This window comes from Phragmites australis, chromosome 8 (assembly GCF_958298935.1).
Source record: "Phragmites australis chromosome 8, lpPhrAust1.1, whole genome shotgun sequence".
In the NCBI taxonomy this organism is placed as follows: Eukaryota; Viridiplantae; Streptophyta; class Magnoliopsida; order Poales; family Poaceae; genus Phragmites; species Phragmites australis.
The window spans coordinates 36,702,532-36,728,540 of NC_084928.1; the positions used below are offsets into that span (position 1 = coordinate 36,702,532).

At 44.1% G+C, this 26,009-nt stretch overlaps 1 protein-coding gene and 1 long non-coding RNA gene across 3 annotated transcripts; both read left to right on the forward strand.

The window, feature by feature from the left end:
* Nucleotides 1-6,087: 6,087 nt before the first annotated feature.
* On the forward strand, nt 6,088-6,592 carry LOC133926030 (protein MIZU-KUSSEI 1-like). The gene has a single exon (XM_062371764.1). The coding sequence runs from the start codon at nt 6,292-6,294 to the stop codon at nt 6,532-6,534; it is 243 nt and encodes an 80-aa protein (XP_062227748.1). The 5' UTR covers nt 6,088-6,291; the 3' UTR covers nt 6,535-6,592.
* Nucleotides 6,593-7,194: 602 nt separating this feature from the next.
* On the forward strand, nt 7,195-11,626 carry LOC133926031 (uncharacterized). Of its 2 annotated transcripts, none has more exons than XR_009911049.1 (5): nt 7,195-7,728; nt 8,594-8,879; nt 9,983-10,030; nt 10,366-10,516; nt 10,708-11,626. It is a non-coding gene; the product is annotated as an uncharacterized LOC133926031 (long non-coding RNA). The 2 variants fall into 2 exon arrangements; XR_009911048.1 differs by having other exon boundaries at nt 10,737-11,626.
* Nucleotides 11,627-26,009: the final 14,383 nt, after the last annotated feature.

The following is a 26,009-nucleotide window of genomic DNA, read 5'->3' on the forward strand; positions in this document are numbered from 1 at the left end:
AATGTGCTTTAATAGGCTCAAGGTACAAATCCATCTTTGCTTAGAGCATAACAAATCCATATTTTGCTATTGACGTTGTTTTGCAATGACCTGCAATTTTTTGTTGAAAGGAAAAATAAATGTGACGCTGATGTTTAAATGAGCGCAACGTAGAAAATTTTGCTTTGCAAAATATGTACTCCCTCCGGTTTTGAAAGCTTGACGATCAGATAACCTAATTAAACATAGATGCGGTTCAGTTACTTTGTCTGAACATCAATTACAGAAGGCCGAACGTAGTATGATGTTTCTAACTATTCTCTATACTGTCTCTCATTTCTGTATTCTATATTGTACTCTGTCAAGTTTATATATGCATTACTGTATGCGCATTGAAGGTAATTATTGACACCAGTTACATCTAAATAGAAGACTATGTTGCATGTATCTCTCTTGTTATGATCAAATACTAAAGTAGCACAATTTTAGAAATATTACATTTCAATATGCACTTCTACCTTAGCTTCAACAATTATTTTTTTATGCAGACCATAAGTTGACGCAACGTAGCACGCCGATCCATCTAGTTTACTTAGAACGTGGCTGCAATTTGCAACCAACAAACTTAACTACTTCAAGTATAATTTCCTTTTCCTTTTCAGACAACTAACACTTAACTACTTCAGGTATATTGTAGTTGCTATATTACATGCGATTGAAATTTCACCTCAGTTGACTGTCGTAGACCATCATATGAGAATCCAATATCAACCGCACCGTCTTCCATCTCCCAGCTCACATTCTCTCTCGCGCGACAGTTTCCTCACAGAGCCAAAGCCTTACCTCACTCCCTCGCCTCCCGCTCGCCTCTAGTTGTCTCGAGCGACGTCCCCACATGCTAGATCCACGCTCTCCACCCTACCACACTAACCTCTCCATTTTGGAGTTCCTCCATCCCGACATCGGCCCGCCGTCCATCTACCACCTCGCCGCTCCGCCCCGTGCATGCCTACCTCTCCGAGTCGGCTTCCCTCTTCTAGAAGCTCTTCTAAGCCTGATGACAAAGGAAGCCCCCTCCCCCCTTAAAAAAATCAAACCTCTTCCCTAACCCTTGCCGGCCGCCGCCGTTCATCGTCGTCCGAGACAATGTTCTTATTTTTATACACTTGATATTTAGGAAGTGTTTTTTTAAGAAAATGATATAGCTATATTGTTGGTTGATGGTTGGAGTCATAGCAAGGTTTACTTGCCTACGTTTTCTTATAGAGATGAATTAAACGAAACAAAACCTAACACTACGATATTGCTTGCGTGTTTTTTTTGGCTCAAAGTTGCATTTGGTTACCATGGGTATCGTCCTTTCAAAGCTCAACAGCCAAAGGTCACGTGATATATTTACGATAAATTCATCTAGCGTCTAGTTAATATTTGCACTAACGATGACGTACAATTAGCGATGTGGGTGTCTAATAGGTAGTTCTAGATCACTAATTAATTTATTTTTTATTAACTTAATTAGGTAAGGTGAATCTCTAATTTATTTTTTTAGTCAACCCAATAAACCGGACTAAGCATCATTAGTTCAACCCCTGTGAGTTACAAAAGCTCTTTGACAAAGAAGTCGCTGCAGCATGCAAGTGGTCATATAAACCGAAGTGCACTACAGTATCGATAGATGTCAGAAAAGATACTGTAAAACGTTGGTGAAAAAAAGAAGCAGGCCAAACATGCGTAGGAATAGCCGATCGAAAAGATCATCTGAAAAGAAGTGTTGAAATGACAGTGACTTGCCATATGGGAGCATGCATGCGTGCTCGGCTTCTTCGTAGCGATCGAACTACAACACGCATGTCACATCGTTTTCTTGTTTGACACACGCTCGACTCTTAGACTATGTAAGGGATTCACTGTTGGGGGGCGCGAAAATTTCGTCATGAAGATTTTTTTTCTTTAATGTTTAACAGTTTTTTTATAATTTTTATTATAAAAAGATTCATAAGATTATTCTCTTCAGAATGAGATTCTCTTCTTTCTCTTCACGATTCTCTTAAAGATAAATTATTAAAAATAAAGAAAATAAGAACAGAAAAGAAAATTAGAAAGTAAACATAATAAAAAAATATGATTAAAAATGATCTTAACAGGGGATGAACCTCTTCCTTCTTTCACAGTTGTGAACTGGAGAAGTCGTCGGAGACTTTATGTAGTTTGGCAAGCACGTACGTTTCCGTTCATCTTGGGTCGTCTAACGTTTTATGTTTGTCCATCTTCCCAATGAACTACATCCATAGAAAAATTATCTGTTATGTTAAAAAGAAAAAATTAATCTAACAAAGAACAAAATAAAAAAATCTCATAAAAAGCAAGAAAATAAAAATATATTTTCACCGAATGATATATATATATATATATATATATATATAAATAAATAAATAAAGACATCTAAGTGCCACGCTCCGAAAATGATGATAAGAGAAGCTTCATTCTTGGCGCTGCTAGTAATGCAGAGTGACGTATGCTCGTGGAGTTGAAGATTCTGGTGTGAGGCTTCTTCCATGTTTTCCAATAGTTGAAAATTATTAGCGATCTGAGCCTCTTCTTTGGAACGGATAACGAATGGCCGCGTTGCAAGTTTTTTTTCTGAACGGACGCCGCGTTGCAAGAGTTGACCACCACCGGAGAATGCAAAGGGGTGTTGACCACCACTGCCAGTTTGGCAAGCACGTGCCTGCTATGTTGATGCGAGCATCATGCACACCTAACCACGCGACCGACCGACGCAAATAGCCTGCTTCAACTAATACTTTTTGACGACGACACGGTTTCTGAAATAGGAGTACAGTTTTAACTAATACTTCCTCCAATTTAAAATAAGTATCATTTAGACGATGATACGATTTCTAAAATACAATTTTAACTAATATTTTTTTATAACAAATTGATAAAATATAGTAAAATATATATTATTATAAAAATACTTTTAAAGATAAATCTACATGTATCATTTTCAATATCTAAATTCAATATATAAAAAATAATTTATAGTCAAAGTTTAAATGATTGACTATACGTAATTTAAAATGGCACTTATTTTGAATTGAAGGAGTAATCAACGTCTCAACAACTTGCCAAACATAATCGGCTCACACTACCATTACAGAAAGCTAAGTTACAGGTTTAAACTTTCTTTTTTTCAGAGTAAGTTTAAGCTTTCAGAGAGAGATATGTATGAATCTTTTTTCTTCTTTCTGAGAGAGAGAGAGAGAGAGATGCATGCTTATCTTTGCGATCCGGTGATCACGGCTTAGCCCATTTTTAAAACTGATCCCAAATATTATAGCCCATCCCAGAATAATCGCGACTACGGCCCAGCCCATCTCGGAAACAGAGTACTCCTCTAGTACGAACACTTTTCACGAGAATGTTCGATGGCTGGTTGCGTACACCATGATTTTTTATGAATAACGATCCAAATTACATATACACTAAGTTTAAATATATTTTTTAATGTTGAGATGTTGATTTGTATTGATACATTTTAGAATGATATTTGTGCTCGGTTTCCTGCCGACATTGATAACTGTGATATCATTAGTGCCCTTAACTTTGTTAGAGGCGTTGTTACGATGCCTTCACCTCTTTTGTTGGGTTTTTTTATATGAAAAACTAGTTTTGGTTGTCTAAACTGCGGTGGCGTGGATGTCATATCCTTCTTGGAGGCATCGCAGAGGAGATACCCCTGAGTTATTGCTGATGGTGGATTGTGAGTGGTCCTGGATCTTTAGAGGGGGCTTCGACCTCTCCAGACTTTTTAGAGCTCTTAATTTTTTCCTTTGGTCGTGTATGTTTGTCTCATTTTGTGTTGCTTTTGGTCAACACTTTGGTGCTTGGGGCTAGCTGTGCTATTGCGAAGTCGAAGCTGTTGCATCACGGGGGGAAGAGGGACGAAGCTCGGCAACGATGATATAGTACATAGCTACCCCTGCCTCCTCGCGGTGGAGTTGATAGTTGAGGCCGTTATTATGGATCGTTGTAGGAAGTCGTAGCTGCAATCATATTTGACAACGTTATTTTATAGCGTAATTGGTCAATTGTAGTATCTAAGTGACATAGTGTGCCCTTATGAGCTGTTACTCTGACGGAATTTATCTGTCATACAAGGGTTTTCTATTAGTTGTCCCTTTAATTAATCTTACGGTTGTGTAGTTTTTAGATCCGATTTCTCTTATAAAATAGATTAATTATCTTTTTCTAGAAAAAGTTAGCAATACTCTTACTGTCCTTTAAAACACACCCTTTTTAATTACAGAGGTGTACAGGAAGAGTACCTAAATGGTACATGTGTCATTTGAACAAAATCAAGCAAATCAAAATTATGTGTGATGATATGATTTGATGACTTTTTTAAGTACATATGCAGTCGAGAGAGAGAAAAAGGCACAAGAATTCAAATTTTGAAAAGTATGTGCGCGGTGTGGGCGTTGAACTTTGTGCATCAGGAGCGCAGTGTGTTGCAGGTTGTCTGGCTGTGTCCGGAGGGAAATTTTTTTACTAGTTCTTGAGTATATATAGATTACAAGAATTTTATTTATATTGAGATTTGTATTGAAAGAATTATTAAAAAAGTTATAAGATATACAAGAGAATTAACGTATGAATTATATTAGATAAAAGAAATGAACGAACGTGATAATCTTTATGTACACATCCTATTATGGAGTTACTTTTTTTTACTATATCTCTACCTGTGGTGATTGATTTTTTTCCCACCGTCTAAGAAGTGGTTTCACTTATTTACCACTATTTCTCACTATCATTGATTTGAATGGTTCCATATTTTATTGATATAAGTGATATCATAATCAAGAAAGGTTTAGAATTTAGCGTCAGAGTTTAGAATTCCTTATAGGAAATCGAAGATAGGGTCCACAATGACTTCCTAGTCGAGGAGCACTACGTGCCGAAAAAAAGCCATTTTTTGGGTACCGCTCCAGTTGGTTTGCACCTCGCCGTCATCCTCACTCCCACCCGCCCGCAACTCCAATACACGGCGATTGGGATTGCCTTACTGCAATTTGCCAACCTCGTCCCCATCTCCACACCGGCGCGGCCGCACGGGCTCCCGACCGGCGGCGGCGCGCGCCTTGCATTCCGGATTCACCCGGGAGCCCCAATGGGTCTCCGTCGAGGAGGGGAAGGCGTCCCGGCCGCCGCCGCCGCCGCCGCAGCAGCAGCCGAGGTACGTGCTCTCAGGCAGCCAGCTCCTGCCTCGCCCTGCTTGCTAATGCGGTATCGCGTAGTTATATTGGTGGCATTGGTCTGGATATGCTCTCGCGACGTGTTGTATCGATGTGGGCTGTGCTGTGAACTGATGATTAGAGAATAGAGCAGCAATACCTTGTGTTTGTTCAGCCGTGTCCCGTTGCAGAAATTAGCGAATTTTGTCATTCAGTGAAGTCTGACAAGTGATCAGATGATGGATTAGTCCATGGTGATGATGATGAGTCTACTCGACACTCACATTATGTTAGCCAAATGAATTAAGGAAGGGCACATTGTGATTAATATTGTACTATTAGTCTATGGGCATATGCAACTTGTTGGCTAGATGAATATGGAAATTTTGCTGATAGGATAATTCTAGCCTCAATGTTAAGTTCTTAACTTGCGCTTGCTTCTATGGACAATATGGACGGTATGCTCATATTGCAAATAAGTAAAGATGTTATAGTTGTCACTATTAATGTTATGTATGCAGCCATGAACCTGTCCCTGATTCTCGAGTTTGTTGATGAGTAAATACGCAGATTTTGAATATCATTTCGTATCTGTATATAATTTCAGTAAGTCATTTTATAATTCTGTTTGATATTTGGGAAAAAATTTGAACCCCCTCGGCGCCTCCTTGCTGGGTGACGCGAGGGGCGAAACACCGCTGCCAAACCACTCCGCCAGAAAAGATCCTCGCCGGCCGCCGCCGCTGACGGCGGTGGCGGCGGCCTCCCCTCCCTCCCTTAACCTCCCCCTTCTCCCCCTCCCCCCTTCTCCCCCTCCTCCCCCCCCCCCCCCCACTTTCTTTTTCTCGACGGAGCGGCTGTTGATCTGGCCAGTAGATCCACGCGTGGAGTACGTCACCGAAGTAGATCAAGGAGGTCTCCGGCCGGGTGCTGCGGTTCGGCGCTGTGGCGCGTCGAGGTCGTCGCCGTCGCGTCGGCTGCGGCGCGCCGCCTCTCCTCTCTTCGACACCTCGGCATTGCGCTCATTGCGGCCTGACCATGGCCGGCGCCGCCGTTGTTCCTCATCGAGCTTCCCATGCTGGCGAGCGCGCTGCACAGGGTGATCTCGTTCGGGGTCGTCAAGCTGGCGCTCGAGAGCGACACCCGCAGCGCGCGCCGTCGGCTCGTGGAGGAGTACGTCTGGGCCATCTACTGCAATGGCTGCAAGGCCGGCTATGCCATCCGCTGGAAGGAGGCATCCAACAACGAGCGCCACGTGCTGTGTCTACTGTGCGGCGTGTCCATGGGCCCCGACGTGTTGCCGGCGGCGCCCATGTAGGAGGACGGCGTGCCAGCGGGGCTCGACGGTGAGCTCACGTACGTGCGCGAGGCGAGGCGTGGCGTGGTGCGGTGCGGTGTGGTGGGCTTGCGGCGCTGCTACCGCATGGCGGTGCGGTGTGGCGCGGGGTGGTTGCGTCGTGTGTTCGCCGTGACGGTCGTGGGGGGTGTGGCGTGGCAAGAGGCCGCGCGTGTCCTGTGGCCTGGCCGACGCGCCTGCTGCTGCGGTGCTCGTCTTCAGCTGGTGTTGGCCGTGGTCTTAGCCGGGTCGGGCTTCATCGTCGCATCTGTGCGACGTCGTGTCAGGTTGGGTTGCGGGGTTGCGCCGGCGTGGCATGGCGTCCCTGTGGCTTTGCAGGGCCCGTGCGTTGGCCGTGGCGCTGGTGCTCGTCGCGGGGTTTTTCCCCGGCCTCATGGCGCTTGCCCCGTCACGGCCTCCCGAAGCCGCTCGAGCTCCTCCCTTTGTTATGATCTGTCTCTTCCCGCTGGAGCTGGCCCGTGGGGAGTCTGGTGGCGGGTGGTGGCCGTGAGGACGACACGTGCGTGATGCGTTGGGGCGGCCTCGGTGGTGGTGGCTGTGTGGTGTGGTGCGGCGAGCGCGTCGCGGTTGCCCTCGGTCCCCTCATGTCATGGCGGCTCCTCCCCTCGTCGGATTTCTTCATTCTCTCCAATAGGGGAGTCTCATGGCGTGGGCGGCTTTGGGGTGACGCGTGCTCGTGCTGGCTGTGGCATTGGGTGCCTCGGACGAAAGCCTTGCTCGGCATTGGGCCTAGGCCGACAATGGCGACACCCTCGGGCATCGCTTCCTCCTTGAAGGCGTTTGTCGAAGGTGCTCCCTCCCTTCTTCGCCGTGGGATTTTTCAGGTGAACTTGGTCGTGCCTGGACGGGCGACAACGACGCTTGTGGCGTCGTTTACTCCCTAGAGGCGTCGTTTTGGAAGATCCCACACTGAGTTCTGGTGGCTGATGTCTTAGTCGTGGCGGGACCTTTCTTCGGCAACAATTGTGAACACTCCGGGTCTCTACAAGGGGTAAGTTGTCGGTGAGGCCTCTGCCCTTTTGGTGCTACGTTGGTTTGTCCACGGATGGGCTATGGTGGAGTCGGAGCTCCTGCGTTGGGGCGTCCGACGAGCTTGGTAATGATGACACGTGGTGGCCGTGGACGGGGACACAAGGCATCAAGACAGTGGCTGAGGTATGTTTTAAGAAGTCAGAGCTGTTTGGTCGCAACGTGCGACAAGTTTGGCAACGATGACCCGTTGGCGGACTCCGCGTGTGTTGTGTTTTCCAAAGTGTAGTGTTGTTTGCTTTTTGTTGGCGTTCATACCGGTTGGCTCCGTTTCAACTGGATAATTGTTAAGGTTTTTGGGCCCAGTTTTCCTCATATTCGGGCAACTCTCTTCTTCTATAATAACATCGGCATCTTTCGTGCCGTCCTTTCGAAAAAAAAATCTGTTTGATATTTCAAGTATGCATGTTGATGTGGTGCCACACCGCGTGGTAATATTGGAGGTACTGGTCTGAGTAGGCTTCTGCAATGCCTTGTGTTGTCGTGCGCTATGCTGTGAATCAATGGTAGAGAATAGAGCAACGATGTCATGTCTTTGTTCAATCGTGTTGTAGTTCAGAAATTACTAAATTTTGCTTTTAACTGATGTCTGACAAGTGATCAGATGATAGATTAGCCCATGGTGAGGACTGAGTGAGGAGTCTATTTGAACATTTGCAATGATTGATACATTATAATTACAATGATTATTAGTTAATGTGCCATTTTCTTGTTGGGAATCTTGGTTTCTAGTAACTAGCTGCTAGTTGAATATGCCAATGTTCCTGTTATGATAAGTCTATCTTCAGTTTTAATTAATTTGTGCTCTTTCGTGTGGGAAATATTGATGATACGGTTGCCATGTTATGCATGCAGCCATGAACTGTAGCAAATTTGAATCACTTAGGTTATATTTCTGTTTATTTCCCCCCAAAAGGGGTTTATGCTTCAGTTTGGGATTTCAAGTAGCCATGATATTTACGTTGTCTGATATTCAGCTTTTCTCTTGCAGACTTTTGTTGAAATACATGGAGATACGAAAGATTATGTATTACCATCAAGGATTGCATCTGTCCATATGATTCTCTAACCGTATAGAGATTTTTCATATGGTAACCACCAAGGAGAAGTATATGCGCCAACTTGTAAGATATTCATGTTCAGCTTCGAGCACTACAAACTAACTCCTGGTCAGAAGTATGCTCACTTGTAAATGAAAGGTGTGCTTTGAGATCAAGATAGGCCCAAATAATCTGCAGATTGATCAGATATTCAAGATTTTCAGCCAGAACTATTAGGTTTGGTGACCTCTTTAGATGATACTAATTTATTCGCATCCTAGGTTGTTAATCATTGATTGTTTTCCTGTCAACGTCTTATACATTTGTCACTAATACTTGATAGCATATCTGTTGGAAGTACGTGTTGCATAAGTGTACCCAGTGTCGGTGTACCACACAAACCATTCCCCTTTTTGTTTGTTTTCCTAGTTTAATCTTCTCAATTTAACAAGCTAGGTAAACTGTGTCGACCACAACTTCCCCAGAAAATGAAGGTTCAAATTATGGATCATGTCTTGAAAAGAATTTGCCTGAAGAATATGGATAAGATGCATCAACGTAATCAAAACTGAAAGTTTGAGATAATATATGGCAGGCCTCAATGATAAGTGGCTGGATCTGTATTCTAAAAAAAGAGAAATGGCTGGATCCATGATTTGGTGAAGATGCACCTAAAGTTTGGTAGGGCAAATCTAGGTACTGTTATGAACCCCAAAAGTTTGGTTTACCTTGCCCTCAAACGTTATAGCAGTTCAACTTGTAATCAATGGGCAAATCAACATCCGAAACTGCCAAGAAAGTGAAAGCGCTATCTCTTGGTTTTATTGTCACTGATATGTCTAATCGCAACCTCTTTCAGGAGTTTGTCTAGCTTTCTTACCATCTCTTTGTCAGTATTTGGTGTGCTGGTATATTTGGTGGATTCCCTGGGAAAAGCTATAACTTTACTAGAGGCTAATATTGTCAATCTTTTGGAAGTAGGTTTCTGATGGGCTGGGAACATGTTCTTGGATTTATTCCACGGAGAAAAACATAAACCTAGTTGCATGAAGCCATGAATCTGTTCATGTTCTTTTCAAGTTGCACTTGAGTGCGCTATCGTAATGTTTGAGCATGTCTCATTGCTCAATCTGAGACAGTGAGACTAATAAATGCCGTGTGTATTTTGTGATTTGGCACTTCCATTGACCTTCATAAAAACAATTGTTTAGAACATTCTACACTGGTTGGTTAGAGGCACAAACAGTATTCCACGGTCTGTTTTACACTGTCAGTAAATTTCCTTCATGAACTACTCATATATTGATTTTAACTGATCAACACCCTATTTTTACTTCCAGGAACTAATGCAAAACCAGTCTGTTCTTGTGCTGCAGTATTTCCATCAGGTATGCCGTGTGTCGTGTTCCACCTTAAGAGCCCAATAAAGCATATGGTAAATATTAATCATCGATTGTGTCATAAGCCATCATCCTTGTTGCAAATATGTTGCAGTGTGTTGTGTTGCACCATAAATCTTGTCTCTTATTGCTATGTGCATTTTGCAATAAGATCCAAACAACCCGGACTTGCTAGACGCTATTCTCCGTGTGTTACTACGTGGTACTACTTTCAGTTTGCATAATGTTTTGAGAATCTTATCCTTTATCAACCTTTAGCTGGCCATTTCCTTATGAATTTTGTCCCGTTTCACAGTACTCTCGCTCATGCTCGCTGGTTGTAGTTTCAGAGAGAAGGGATGGCTACCCTGGTTTCCTTTCTTAGAAAGAACCGAACATCATACAAGTATACAACGGGATAGTTTGGATAGATTTAACGGCTACATTCTGCGGTTCGAACTCTGTACGTCAGAGTTGTTTGACAAGATGGACACAGTTAAGTGTTCTTTCGAAAAAAAATACAGTAAGTGACCCTTGTTTCCAATAAGAAAAAACAGTAAGTGAGCTGGTACATATGAGCTGATCACCAAGTTCCCTCATGGTTAACTCAGATGGATGTAGCCATACCCATGTTCTGTTTCTACCCCCCAAACCTTTCTGCTGCTAATACATCTCATTATCTGCAGTTTTCTCACTGGATGCATCTCACTTGCAGATGAAAACGACTCAGTCTCCGATACAGTGCAAATAATTGGGAACGGAGGGACTGCCTCCATGAAATAATTCAGGAGCTGTAACTGTATGATTCGAAGTTCAAACCAGGGGAATGGGGATCCAAATCCTCTTATTTCACCTCGGTGAAGTAAGAGGTGAACTCTAATTCCTGAGACGATGGGCAGTAGAATGGTACTGAGCACGGTAGCAAAGTTACTATAGAGTCAAATACTGTAACAGTTATGCTGTTCAAAAAATGCTGTAACATCGAATCATATCTATCTATATAAGATCCAAAGGCTCATGGTGGAGCGAAGTCAGAGGATTCCAGTGTGGCGAATGGAGGAAGGACACGCACGGCGACAGGGGGCGTCCCTCGCCGTGTGCACGTGTGCATGAACTTGCCCCCCTGGAGTTACATCACGCATTGATTCATGCGTGCACAGCTGTTGATTGACTCGGTGCTTGCGGAGTTGAGACATGGATGGCCCGATCGGTGCAGCCGGGGGCGAACACGGCACATGCTTGCATGGGATGCGTCGCGCTGTTCATCAGGAGCTGTGTACTCCGCCAGAGAGGACGACGCTTCCAAGCCTCTCTCTCTCAACTGCTGCCGCTGCAGCAATGCAGTACTCGCTTAGCTTTTGCTGGATCCTGGATCACCCTGATTATGCTGCGTACCTGCTGTCCAGTTCTGATGCAGAGTTGGTTAGCTTGGTGCAACAGTAGTGTCATTCCGCTTCTGCCAGTACTGATGATTTGGCCTAAATGACTCGCAACAGTATCTTTGGTTAGAGACTGAAGAGGACTCCAGCTGTGTGGATATGCTTGTGCTGCAGCTACATGTCTCACACAGGGCATAAACATCTTCATGTACTATATACTGAAGCTTATGATATTCACCACATAAACAAATGAAGAAATCTCTCCTATCGAATACATATACATGGAGAACTAATCCATTGCTCGGTTGGTAGAGTTTCCAGTTTAGAGGCCGCCTATCTAAGACTCTCGTAGGTCGTGTGAGTACTTCTCTAAAGGGTTTAATATATTCTTAAAGTGTTTGGTACTCCTCTTTACAAAGCAAAGCTAGAGGACATCTTCCTGTGGTCGAGTTTTTTTTATATAAATGTATACATGGAGTTCATCCATCTACATTGGTGATTAGTAAGAGTTAGGGATTAAAATTTTACCAAAATTTGGTAAAATTTTGCAAATTTTGAAGGGAAATGAAATATCTAATGGAACATAGAGTATAGGACAAAAAATGACCGGAATTTCACAAATTTCAGTCTTTTTACAGGTAAACAAAAAAAAATGTAAAAAAAAATTGAAATCGCAGGTACGAGTACTTATACTCAGAAGCAAGAAAGAAAGAAAAAGGAGGGACAAAATGATGACAATTAAGGTGATGCTTTCCTCTGGAGCATCAAGGAGAGGGAGGCATGCAATTAGGGCATATTCTAAGCACTACTAAACGTCACATGACCACCATTTGGAAAGGGACCCTAATGACCCTTTTTACTCCAGCACAGCAGGTGTTTGTGTCTCTAGTGGCCTGTACTACTACTCAGAGGAGATGATAGCCTGGGGCTTATTAAGATTCTGCCTAGCTAGTGATCTTGAGACATGTGCTGCTGCTGCTAATGCTTCATTAAAGGGTGACGACACACCCACAATTTCTTTTATATATATATATATATATATATATATATTGCTTTGTAGAATAGGAGTAGTAGATTAGTAGGGGGGCGGATGCTGCTGCACTGCAACCTACGGCCACCAAATACTTTATAAGTTTTTGCAGCATATCTTTCAGTGATCACAAGAAGCTCTGGAGGCTACCCTGTTCTTCTGCTGGCCCAGACGCCCAGTGGAGGCAAGCTTGCTACAAATGGAATCAATGGAGCCGATACCCAACTGGACAAAGAAGGTTTTTTTTCCTTTATTTCTTTTTTCCCGCCCCTGTTTGGAAACACTGTCTCCACTCACCACTAGTTTATACTTAGATGCAAATCGAACTAAATGGGTTATCATATGTACATACAATAGGTGCACATGTTTTATCCTACTCTTATGAAATACTTACTTTTAGAATCGAAGAAGTACATTACAATGAACAATTAAATGGCCATGCCCAGGTTGTTTTGTTTGAATTTGGGAAGTTTGCAGCAATCTTGAGGCACATTGGACGATGTTGATGGTACATGCAGCTCGCAAGTACATGAGAAAAACCTACTCTTATTAGAGGGTTTGGTGTACCAGACACACCTTCGATCGATCTCGTACAAAACAAAATCTATTTTCTAGGTAGTACATATTCTGCGATCGATAATTCCTTGCCGGAAGAGCACTTAACTACGACGACGAAATTTGTTTTCTTCCATTCTGTTTGAGCATTATATTTGGCGTATGCGCTCGTAGCCAGAGAAAAATAAAATGAAAATACAGGTAAAAGTAGGCGAGGGAACTAGCTAGGGAGGTGCTCATGCAGATGCAGTACGTGTGTGAGCTGAGAGGTGAAGGGAGAGGGCAGAGGTGATCGCCGAGAGACTGGAGATGGAGGGAGCGGGGCAGCAACATGAATGCAACGCAATGCAAGCATGTGACGGTTGGCCCAGCGGCCATCAACTCGGCCTTCTATTGAGCTTTCTTGTCAAAGCTGCTGCGACGACAAGGGGCATCCCCATTGCATGTATCCATTTGCTCGCTCGTGGGAACGAACGGCCGGGGAGTTTGCGTCCAGCTCAGCTGCTACCTGCTACTGTATCGGCTCCGTCGGCCTCTCGCCGCTGCATGCTGCAGCAGCTGGCCGGCCTGGGAAAACAAGAAAAAAGAGGATACTGTTAGGCTATAGTGCAACCAGTACGAGGCAACATGCCAACATACTACGCTCACTTGGACACGCGACCGACCGAGCGCTCCAACAAAAGCCACGGCCCTTTCCTTTCCTTCTCTCTCTTCTTTTCACATCTCTTTCTTTCTCACTACGTAACTGCACATGCATTAGACATGTAGAATCAATGTAATATATACTAATCTGAAAAAATATGAAAGATGAATAATAGAAGATTGAATATATTTTTAGAATATATGGAAGAAAAATATTGGAAGTCTAGGTATGAAAGACAAATCATGAGAGACTAAATGTATATTTAGAAGGAGAAAAGAGATACAATTTTACACGGTGATCGTTTGATCAACTCGGGTGAACGGTGAAGATCACCCAAATCAAACACAACCAGTGAATTATATAGAAGTATAGATATAAATTTATGGTCCTCGGGGTGGCCATGAGTTAATATAATTTGAATGGAAATATGTAGTGAACACACATGTAGGCACTTTTGTTGATAATTTGAATCATGTTAAATTTGAAATTAGTCCTACTAGAACATTTGTGAAATTTTTAAAAAAAGTTCAAATCTCTGCTAGAAAACTCTAATAAATTAAAAGAGGCTAATACGTCGCAGCTGGGAAATTAAACTTTTTGTCTTAGTGCGAAACATTAAAAATTATCTTACCAATTACCAGGAGTTGATAAACTTCTATAACTAGTTAAAATCTTCGTGCAAACCCTCAAGAAGCTGCTAGAACACACGGGTTGGGGCCATCACCTGACTTGGGATTTTGTTTAGATTTCCAGCCTGCATGATGGTGGATTAAGCATGTCAAAATATCATACAAACAATGGATATTTTGTTTTGTTTTGTTTCCTTCTTCTCTGATCATCTTACAATAATTTGTCAGTAGTATTATTCTCTTTCGCAGATGTAGAGATTCACTGGCACAAGTGTTGTCAGCTTCATTCGCACAATCGCACGTGATGGGATATGTTAGTAGGTCGTAATACAAATCATCATGTCGTGCCCATCCTTTGAGCTCAGGCTTCAGAGAGAGCACCTTTTCGAGTTAGTTACAATTAGCGAAAATTAGAAGCTTAATTTTTACACACCACAGATCAGTGAGCAGCTTAACTTCTACTCCCTCTGTTTGCAAATGTAGGTCGTTTTAGCCTACTCAACTATTCTTTAAATATAAGTCATTCTCGAACTTCTATGCACTTTTTTTCTTCTCTTTTTTCCGTCTTATCCTTGTTTAATAAATGCTACTACTCTCACAAATAAATGAGTTATCTTTTCTAATGCAGAATAAATGAAAAGCAACAAGGTCATTTGATCTACTTTCTTAATCCTTGTGCACAAATTTAAAACGACCTATATTTGCAATCAGAAGGAGTAGCTACTTCCATTTTGGTGTACTTTTTTAACTATACATTTTGGTGTATTTGGTTGTAACACTTCACACCTACTAGTATATTGTCCCTAGTATATTTATTTGGTCAAGAACAGGAATTGCCGTCGATTTTTGGAACCTGCAGCATCCAATCCGGCCACAGGAGGCCGGCCGGCCGGCCGGAGCGTGTCATCCAAAAACCTAATGGCACACCTCTCTAGGCATGCAACACCTCTGCAGGCTGCTCCTCAAGCGACGAACCCCAAACTCCGAAGGGAATGAGTTAGTTAAGCATAGGGATTTGGGCATTATGGCATTCTCTCTCTCTCTCTCTATCTCTGCTGGCTTTCCTCTTTTCCTTTCTCTCTCTCTCCTCCCTGGGGTGCATGTATGCAATGCATTGCCATGTCTTTGCACATACACTGATATACATACATACATACATATGTATACGACGCACATTCATGAGGTGTTGTGGATGGGGACAGAAAGGGACTGAAGCGAGTGAAAGGCAGTAAAAGAAGAGTCAACTCGTGTATTGCACAGGGCTCGAGAGCAAAGGCCAGCAAGGCAGCAACCAGGCTACTCGATTATTGGGGCCTCACCCACATCACTGTCAATGTCAATTTTTTGCTAGGGGCCCTTTTAATCCCTTCTGTACCCAACAGCGCCAAACGAATAAACAAAATAAAAGAGAGAGAGAATTCGGCTCATCAATACTTTCTTTCTTCAGAGGTAGGGATCTTCTATATGTGCAAGTTTCCCCCCCACTCTTGTGTGGAGCTGCTTTCATACCGCTCTCGATCGGCACGTATTGGAGTTGTTCCTCTTCTTTCGGAGCAACAATATATATACTGAAGTTGCTCGCGTTACGGGGCAATTTATGTGTTTTAATTTCCTTAAAAAAATGTACCCAAAAGAGCATGAAATTAGTATATTTGAATATGCACGCTTGAATGGAGAACAATATATACTACTTTTGAGAAGAAGAGGGAATTAGACAGGTATGCCAAACTGAAGTGGCCAACTAGCTGCATGCGTGGGTAAAAGTTCAATATCACACGTGAAATATCTCATCAGATAATCAGGAGGAAAATATACACTACATTTGCAATTACAATCGCATGAAGTGAACACGTATATAAGTGGACACAAATATTCTCGTCTCCTTTAGCCTTGGCTGAATGACCCACGGTGCCTGTTTGTTGCATGTAGAGCACACTGTTCATATGTGCACTAAAGGAAAAAGTTAGGCATGTTTCTTATCACAGGGGCCTTTAATTGGCGCTCTTGTGGAAAACTGAATTATTCTTAGACCCAATACAAAGAGAATCTAAAAATTAAAGGTACTTCAAGTGCAGCTATACTTAACGGTCAAATGCATGGATTTAGAAAATCACACGCCGTTACTAGATTGAATGAATAACCCAAAAAGGTAAGATTTACGAATTTGACTGAATATATCTTTTTATGAAGTTAACTAAAAAAACATTATGTGATGATCCAAATTACAAGGGTCAATGGCACGGATCTTTGTAATTTCATGGTTTTACTATTGAATGATTAACTATAGGGGTTCACTTAATTGCAAATTTCATGGTTTTCTGATGCACAAAATATAAGTATAATTCTACTGCGTGATCATATATGGTTCTCGCGTCTGCAAACAAAAAAATTATACTTTGTACGAAAAATGACATGGTATAGTTAATCTAAATAGAGATTAAATCATGGTTAATCATATGTATTTTGAGTAGTTAATTAAGAAATATGGTTCTTTTGAGAACCAAGCCTTGGCTTGGATGGTTAGTGGAGGTGGTTGTACCCTCTACCCACTAGGGATCAAACACCAGATTTGCTCTTTGTGTGTCTCATCAAGGCAGGATTTTCTTTCAATAGTAGACAACATACATGTCGACATCGAGGCGTCCGTCACTACGTGAAAAACAGACAAAGAAGATATGATTTAGTGACATGTTCTTCTATGACCCGTTACTTATGTAGCATCGGGTTGAGACCAGACCATGACTCGTCACTGATGATACGTTATCAATGACGAGTTATAAAGTTACCCGTTACTTATGACATTAGTGATGAGTTGTAGTTACGACTCGTCACTAATATATAACACATTAGTGATGGGTCTCCCTAGGCCAGACATCACTGACGGGTCATAATTAGTGACGAGTCTCCCTCAGCCAGTCATAAGTGACGGGTGATGTTACGACCTGTCATTGATGACAAGTCATAAGTGATGGATCGTAACATCACACGTCACTGATGATAAGTCATAAGTGACGAGTCGTAACATCACCTGTCACTGATGACTCAACTCTGTTATTAGAGCTGGCCAGCTACTGCGAGTCCAGCAGTTACAGAGCGTGACCTTTGGCACCAACTTCTGGCGATTATCTTTGGCTCCACTAGAGACTCTCCAATATCTTGTTGATTTGAAATTTGAATTGTTGCTAGGTCTTTGAAGGTTTGCATCTCCCCCTTTCCTCATCCTCTAACCCCTATTTGGTAGATTTTTTGTGCTTTGAGTTGTAATCGACCATTTTGCATCTTTATCCAAAATCTTAGTACAAGTGATTTGTATTGATGTTAGATTTGATACTCGGTTTGCTCGATCTACCATGAGATACCACATATCTAGTGTAGTTATTTGGAATTTTTAATCGTATGCTTAATCACACAATTAAGGTAATTATTAATGAAGAATGAATGTTTTAATGATGTAGATGGCAGATAGAAGTTGGATGTACCTTGAGACTCGGATTTGTCTGGAGTACCTGAGTTGGGTGAAGCATTTCATGAGTGCTGCGTTGGGGATATGAAAGATCATGGTAAAATAGCAATGTAGTGTCCATATCGCGATTGCAGTAATGATAAGAAGTTGCCAAAACTAGATAATGTCCATGCACATTTGGTCATGCGTGAATTTAAAGAGAATTATACATGTTGGAACAAACATGGCGAGGAAGACCTTAACGAAGGAGATATTGTTTAGTAAGTGTGTTAACTTCACTAAGCAACTCACTAAAGTTTACATGTGCCTCTTCTTGCCAATATGTATGAAAATGCTATATTATGCCCCTAAGTGTAATACGTTGATATGAGCGGTGCTTAAGTGTTGTTTCCACATTTTGATGCATTTATGATTTATGTTGCATCGACAGAGGAGGTAAGGAACATCTCCCAATGGCGGTTAATATCGGGGGCTCAACCGGTGCGAGGCAGGGGCCCAGTGTGTGCCGTACGATGATGGTACAAAAAGTGAATACGTTAGCAATAATGTATGAACATCCACCATACGATGGTAGATATGGTCGTCTACTCATGTGGCGTTTACATGAGGTGTCCCATAAGGCGATGATATGGAAATGAATACATTGGCAACAACATATGAATTGTTGCTTGTGCAACCCATACCGTTCGCGCCTCTTATTCTTTCTCGCACGAAGGGTGATGTTTGTTATGGCGAGATGCCCCCGAAAAGAAACGGTAGACAGGAGTCAAGCATGCATTTATTTTTCCTGTTGCTCATGTGCTTGCATATTTCCATATACACGGTATTACAGGTCTAAGCACATGTTATCCGGCGAATGCTTTTATGCTATGTCAGAATTTGAATTTTCCCTCTCTGTCTTATCGTTGAAACAGATGAGAACCCGCCAAAACTTAGGTGACCTTCCCGAGGGTTCCAATGAGAATAACCCTCTGACGCCTCCACCGCTAAGTATGACAGATGTGCTCATGCAAATTGAGCAGAACTGTCAGGCTCAGACGACGCTTGTCGTGTCTCTCGTGCGTAACATATATGATAAAAAGAAGAAAAGAAAGAAGAACAAAAAGAGAAAAGGGGAGCTCAGCCGGCCCGTTCCCTTCTCCCCTCTCCGTCCACGCAGCCCAACCAGCCGATCCGACCCAACCTCGGTGCCTTATCTCTTCGGCCGCGTCATGGGGGCCCCGGGCGCCTCTATTCTCCTTCCCCGTCGCCTCCCTCGCATCTTCCCTCTTCTCTCTCCTCTCCCCTCTCCTCTCTCTCTGTCCCCGGGCCCTCACACCAGAGCGCACACGCCTCGGCTCCGCCGCGCCCGGGCCACTCCTCCTCGTGTTTATCCTCTCCCAACCTTATCCTCCCCCCAACTTCCCGATCCGGATTCTTCGCGTGGGGAGCCCCTTAGCCGCCACTATATAGCCGGCCGGGGTGCCCGTGGAGAAGGAGGGTGAGGGGGATCTGTGAGAAGGAGGGCTAGAGAGAGAGAGAGAGAGAGAGAGAGAGAGAGAGAGAGAGAGAGAGAGAGAGAGAGAGAGAGAGAGAGGGAGATCACCGCTTCTAGCCACTGCTTTGCCATCACCATCCTGTTCACCTGAGCGCCATGGCTCTCGTTGCCCGTGCTGGTGGGTCTTGACAGTGATATCTTCCCCCTTCCCCTCCATGCGTGCATACAGGTGGTCACCCGCCGTGCCCTCGGGCCGTGTCGTGCGTGTGTTGGTGGTCGACTGGGCTTCGTGCTCGCATCTGTGTTGAGCAGGTGAACGCCGATCATCCCCTCGGATCGTGCCGAGCACATACAGGTTGGCCGACTGGGCTTCGTGCTTGCGTCTGTGCCGAGCAAGTGGTCACCGACTTCTTGTCGTGCGCGCCGATCAGCTTTCAAGACGCGCTCGTGCTATACAGGTGGTTGTCGGTCGTGTGCCATGGCCGTAGGGTGGTGTGCCGTGCCGTGGTTTATTCTGGCCAGATCTTCTTTTGTTATGTGATGGTTTTGCAGCCGTGCATACCTCCGTGCCGCGCGAGCATGTTGATTTCGTTTTGGCCGTGTGCTGTGGCCGCGTGGGTACTAATCCCCGGCCAGGTTTTGCCGTTATGGATCAGTGATGCCGTCAAGGTGTTCACTGCCCTCTGTGTCGTACTGGTTGAGCCTGGCCGGCTTTGCGCCGCATCCGTGGCTAATGGTGCTGTTTTGTGGTTTGCTTGGTCGGCCATGTCGCCGCGTCCATGGATGAGAGGCCCAAGTGCTTATTCTTGTGATTTTTGCCCGACTGGCTTGTTGCCGTATACGTGGCTATTTTGCTTATTCTGTGGTGATGTTGGGCGTCATGTTAAGCTTGGTGGAGATGGAGGTGAGGCTGGGCTGTGTGCTTGTTTTGTGAGGAGCCCATCTTTTGATGCCATGGCTATGGAGATGTTATGGCTAGCTGTGTTGCTTGGTTTGATGGAGTCCGGCCGGCGCTTTGCACCATGGCCGGCATGCTGTCATAAGTTTGATAGGTCATATGTATTTTTTTTGCCTCTTTTTCTGGTTGCTGCTCATGTGATAGCCGGTTTGGTGTCGAAGTGCTGCCAGTTAGCAATGGTCGCCAGCCGGGTGTTCAAGTGCCGTTGTGCACATGTGCCTTTGCATTGTTGATCTATCCGCTATATCGGTCATCTATGTGTTGTCGTTAAGGTGTTCCTACCACTGCGGCTTGTATTCAGGCCCAGCCGCTCCCCTGAGTAGGGCCATTTCTTTTGGTGTCTGTTTGCTGTTATGGTTTGATGGTGAGACAGTGGCCTATGTGTTGATCAGTTTATGCTCAGTCCTCTGTTGCTCAGTACTAGGTGTTAGAAATGGTCATGGTGCTGGGGAGGATTAAATTAGCTAAAAGATCTGTTTTCTTAGCACATACATGTTGATTCTCCTCTGATGGTGTAATGGCATCATCCTTTTACTGGATGAATACTTCATGGCTTGCCTATCTCAGGTTATGTTATTCGTTGAGTAATTGAGCAGGAGTTGTTTGCAACAATAGTCTATTATCAGTCTTTCTATTGTGGCCTCTCATCTACGATTAGTGGCTTATATGATACTACTGTGGCTCTGTTGCTATGAGCCCTCTTGTTGATCAGTTTCTGATCAGTTGCTCGATGCATATAATACCTTGGTGATCTGGTGTTCTTTTGCCTTGGTGGCATGCTATGAGATCCTCTTTGTTGCCTTCATGGTCCTTTTTTGCCCTGTGTGGCTGATTTTGCCCTTGTGGCTGTCACTGCTACCTTGTGTGGCTGTTACCTGTGGGGCTATGTGGCTTGTTATCACCCTTCGCACTTGTGGTATTTGTTTGTGTGGCTCTGTCACTGTGGGATTAAGGGTAGGGGTTGTAGATAGGAATTTAGACGCTGTGCAGTTCGCCTATCTCCCGTTCGGTTGAAGCTAGTGGACTACTAGGCTTCTGGATTCTCTCTCCCTCTATTCTCTTTTTAGTATCTGAGGTTGCGGCTGATGATGAGGCTCTGAGGCCTCTATGGCCGATGATGATCCGGGATATATAGATAGTCCATAAAGCTCATGCTAGACTGTTTGTCCCGTTTCTTTTACTGTTATGATTTCTGACGCTTACTTTGCTTAGTCTGTGATGTATGTGACTACAGCCTTGCAGACTCGGAGATGACTTGACGACGATCAGCAGCAAAGTAGCTTAATCGGAGGTAGTCCGGCTGGAAGCCAGACGAAATTAAGCGGCGGCCTCATGAGGCCCCGGGAACCAGAAGACATAGTCGCCAGAAGATAGTCAGTAGCACGTGTGTTTGTACTTGTGTGTGACATTGTAATCATATGGAACTGTACTTTATGATTTCAAATGATGATTGAATAAAGTTACATGTTTCTATTACAATTGTCTTTATTTCTTTTCGTATACTTTGAGTATACTGGCACGCCCGCAACATATAGATCAATTTGAAATACAAAGCGTCGTGTTTCAAACCCGTGAAACACTCTGGATGCCGACCATTGGCTCCGGACCATTGAGCAGAAACTCGCTCTCCTTAGATGCGAAGACCACGAGAAGACGCTCTTCACCGCCCATCAACTCCAAGGTGCGGCGGGCGTGTGGTGGTCCAACTTTCTGGCCACGCACCCTGCCAATCACTGGGTGTCTTGGGTGGAGTTCTGCTAGGCATTCCGTGACTTTCATATTTCTAAGGGTCTTATGGAGATCAAGAGGCGAGAGTTTATGGACCTCAAGCAAGGAGGCAGATCGGTGATGGAGTATGTGCAGGTGTTCAACCACCTTGCATAGTATGCTTCGAATGAGGTCAACACCGATCAACGAAAGCAATACCACTTTGTCAATGGTCTCAACTCCAAGATGTAGGATCGACTATCGGTGCATGAATTCACCGACTTCAACAAACTTGTGAGCACCTCTCTCATGGTGGTGTTCAAGCTAAAGAGCCACAAGGAGGAGAAGAAGCGCAAAAGGGTTCCATCGCCGTCCAAGGGCAGGAGCTCTCAACGCGCCTGCACAGAGAGTCATCATCCACCATCTCGCGTGTTGGCCTCGACTGCTTCTCGGTCGATGTGGATAGTGCAGCGCCCGTCCTTCTCTACCCCACAAGGATAGCCTCCACGACCTACCAGTTCGCAGGGGAGTGTGACAGGTGGTCTCGACGGCCCATGTTACAACTGCGTTCATGTTGGGCATTATGCTCCAGATGGCCCATACCCGAAGCTAGGAGCTGTGGTGACCGCTCAAAGGACACCGCCTGCTCAGTCTACTCCACAAGCTTCCTAGGCTACACACGTCCCCAAGCGTTGTCGAGTGCGCCACACCACCGCCAAGGAGACTAACGAGGGTGACAATGTATTGATGGGTATGTTACTTATGAGTTTTAATTCCGTCGTCATTACTGCAGTGGTTCTATTTGATTTTGGGGCTTCTCACTCATTCATAGCTACGAGTTATACTCAGCGACATGGGCTAAAAGTTAGTGCCACCCCTAGACCCTATCTCATAGATGCATATGGAGCCAAGATTCTTATTAATCAGTGTGTGACCAAGGCGTCGGTTATTATCAACGAGATACTCTTTAGTGCAAATTTGTTGGTAATGCACTCTAAGGGGATGGATGTTATTTTAGGAATGAATTAGCTCACCAAGAATAAGACAATCATGAATTATGCTCAGTGGACCATCACCCTTAATGATCCGTCCGGCACCCGAATTCATTTAAAGCTTAAGGGTGTCAATCCATGCCTTTATGCTCTGAAGGTCACCATCACCACAGACCTCATGAATGTCCTAGTGGTGTGTGAATTTTCTGATGTCTTCCTAGGAGAGTTGCCAGGAATGCCGCTCAACCGACCGGTAGAATTCGCAATTGATCTTTTTCCTGGAACGACCCTAATTTTGAAGAAGTCTTATAAGATGCCGCAAAATGAGTTAGCCGAGTTGAAGAAACAAATTCAAGAGTTGCTTTCAAAGGGTTTCATTCGTCCGAGCTCCTCACCTTGGGGATGCCCGGCACTCTTTGTGAAGAAAAGGGATGGTACTCTGTGGATGTGTGTTGATTACCTTCCGCTGAATGAGGCCATGATCAAGAATAAGTATCCGCTTCCCAAGATTGATATTCTGCTTGATCAGTTGATCGGTGCCTGGGTTCTCTCGAAGGTTGACTTGAGACTAGGCTATCATCAAATCAAGGTCCGACCAAAGGATATTGCAAGGACAGCTTTCTCTACTCTTTACGGGCTTTATGAGTTCACTGTCATGTCCTTTGGCTTGACGAATGCGCTGACATTCTTCATGTATTTGATTAACACTATGTTTATGGAGGAACTTTATAAGTTTATCGTGGTTTTAATCGACGACATTCCTATATACTCCAAGACTAAGGAAGAACATGCAGAGCACCTCTGTGTTGTACTTGGCCGACTTTGAGATCACAACTCTATGCCAAGTTAAGCAAGTGTGAGTTCTGACTCAAGGAGGTCGCTTTTCTGGGTCATGTCTTGTTAGAGAACGGTGTCACCGTTGACCTAAGCAAACTGTAGGATGTGCTCAGTTTGGTGCAGCCCAAGAATGTCACCGACATCCAGAGTTTTCTCGGACTTGTAGGCTATTACCGCCGGTTCATTGAGAACTTCTCCAAGATTGCCAAGTCCATGACTGAGCTGTTGAAGCAAGGGAGTGTGTTTGAGTGGTTAAGTGCTCGTGAGTCAGCTTTCCAAACCTTGAAGAAATGGCTCACGATCGCTCCTGTTCTCTCTCAGCCTAAAGTGAACAAATGATTCGACTTTTATTATGATGCCTCCAGCATAGGCCTCAGATGTGTCCTTATGCAAGAGGGCAGAGTTGTGGCTTATGCCTCACGTTAGTTGAAGAGCCATCAAGAGAACTACCCAACTCATGACTTAGAACTTACGACAGTGGTGCACGCTTTAAAGATTTAACGCCATTATTTGTTGGGCAATTTGTGCCGTATCTATACGTATCACAAAAGTCCAAATACATCTTCACTCAAGCCGATCTGAACATGAGACAGCAAAGATGACTCGAGTTGATCAAGGATTATGAGCTGGAAGTACAGTATCATCCCGGCAAGGAAAATGTGGTTGCCGATGCTTTGAGTCGAAAGGCTAGATGCAATTGCCTTTAGCTCCAGCCCAGGGTCACCACACTTTGTGATGATTTCTGACGGCTTGGACTCAAGATGGTTCCGGAGGGATTTCCTGCAAATTTGGAGCTCAAGTCCACCCTCTTGGATGAAATAAAGGCAGCTCAGAAAGGTGATAAGGGCATTGCCTGAATCCAAGATAAAATGAAAGAAGGCAAGGCTGTCTGTTTCTCTGAGGGCAATCAAGGTGTCTTGTGGTTTGGGAACCAGCTAGTGGTTCCGAGAGTCGACGCATTGAGGAAAAAAATTCTGGATGAAGCTCATGACTCTTTGCTATCCATTCATCCGGGAAGTAATAAGATGTACCAAGACCTCAAGCCTAGATTTCGGTGGACTCGCATGAAGTGAGAAATCACTCGATATGTTACTGAGTGTGATATCTGCTGAAGGGTGAAAGTCGAACATTTCATGCTAGTCGGTACACTCCAACCTTTGCCTATTCGCTCCTGGAAGTGGGAGAAGATCGGAATGGATTCTATTACTGGACGGCACCCGGTCCATATTGGAGCTCCACCAAAGATATGTTCCTGGACGGCACCCGATCAAGACTCTTGAGCTACTAAAGCCTCAAGCCGGATGAGCCACTAAGCCACCAAGGCAAGACCTCACCACAAGTCTCTCTTCTGGTGACTTGCCATCGTGATCACTTCGGAGCTTGAACCACCAAGGAAAAGGTCTTTGCGTCCCTTTACACGTGTCTTGTCACTGCTCCACACCAAGTCGAATGGTCAACAAGCTTGAGCAACTCTGGCTCAAGTTGCCAGTGAGTCACAAAGACTCCAAGACGCCGATGTACCACTTGGTACAAGCTAAGATCACTCATTGATCCCTTCTTCAAGCTACATCACCTAACTACAACTCACTATAGGCCTATAAGTACTAATTACTCACTAATCTTGTGCTTAATTGCCTTGGATGATCACTTTAAGCACTTTAGTGGCTTGAATATCTTCTCAAGTGTGTATAGTCTTCTTTGGACTCTAGCAGCATGCCACACCATCAAATGACTGAGTGAAGGGGTATTTATAGCCTCAAACTCGCGCACTAGTTGTTAACCCAATGGCTCAGAAAAGTCGTTAACATCGGATGATCCGGTGAGAATAATAGTAATAACACCGGATCATCCAGTGAGTACATCTTCAGAAACTAGCCGTTCGATTCCACTCAAAGTCATCCTAAACACCGGACACTTCGATGTATACATCATCTCTATCACTGATCTATACGGTGAATACATTTGAGCTATCCGAGTCTCTGCAGCCTCTCTATGTAAATTGTTCCAGTGTAAACCTCCGATGTACACAACATCTATCACCGTACCATCCGGTGAGGTCATTTTTTTTCTTCGACACTTGGAATTGCCTCTGCAAGAAATGCTTTAGTGAAGCTTCTGATGCACTCACTATCCATCACCGGACCTTCCGATACGTTGTTCTCCGATATTCAACACTTGTAACCCTCTCTGCAAGAATTTCTCTGGTGTATATCTTCCACTGATCACCGGACTTTCCGGTGAATTCAATTTCTTCTATCCTGAGCACTGTCTTCATCAACACCGAACTATCCGGTAGCTTCTTCAGTTCTGCTCTTCTC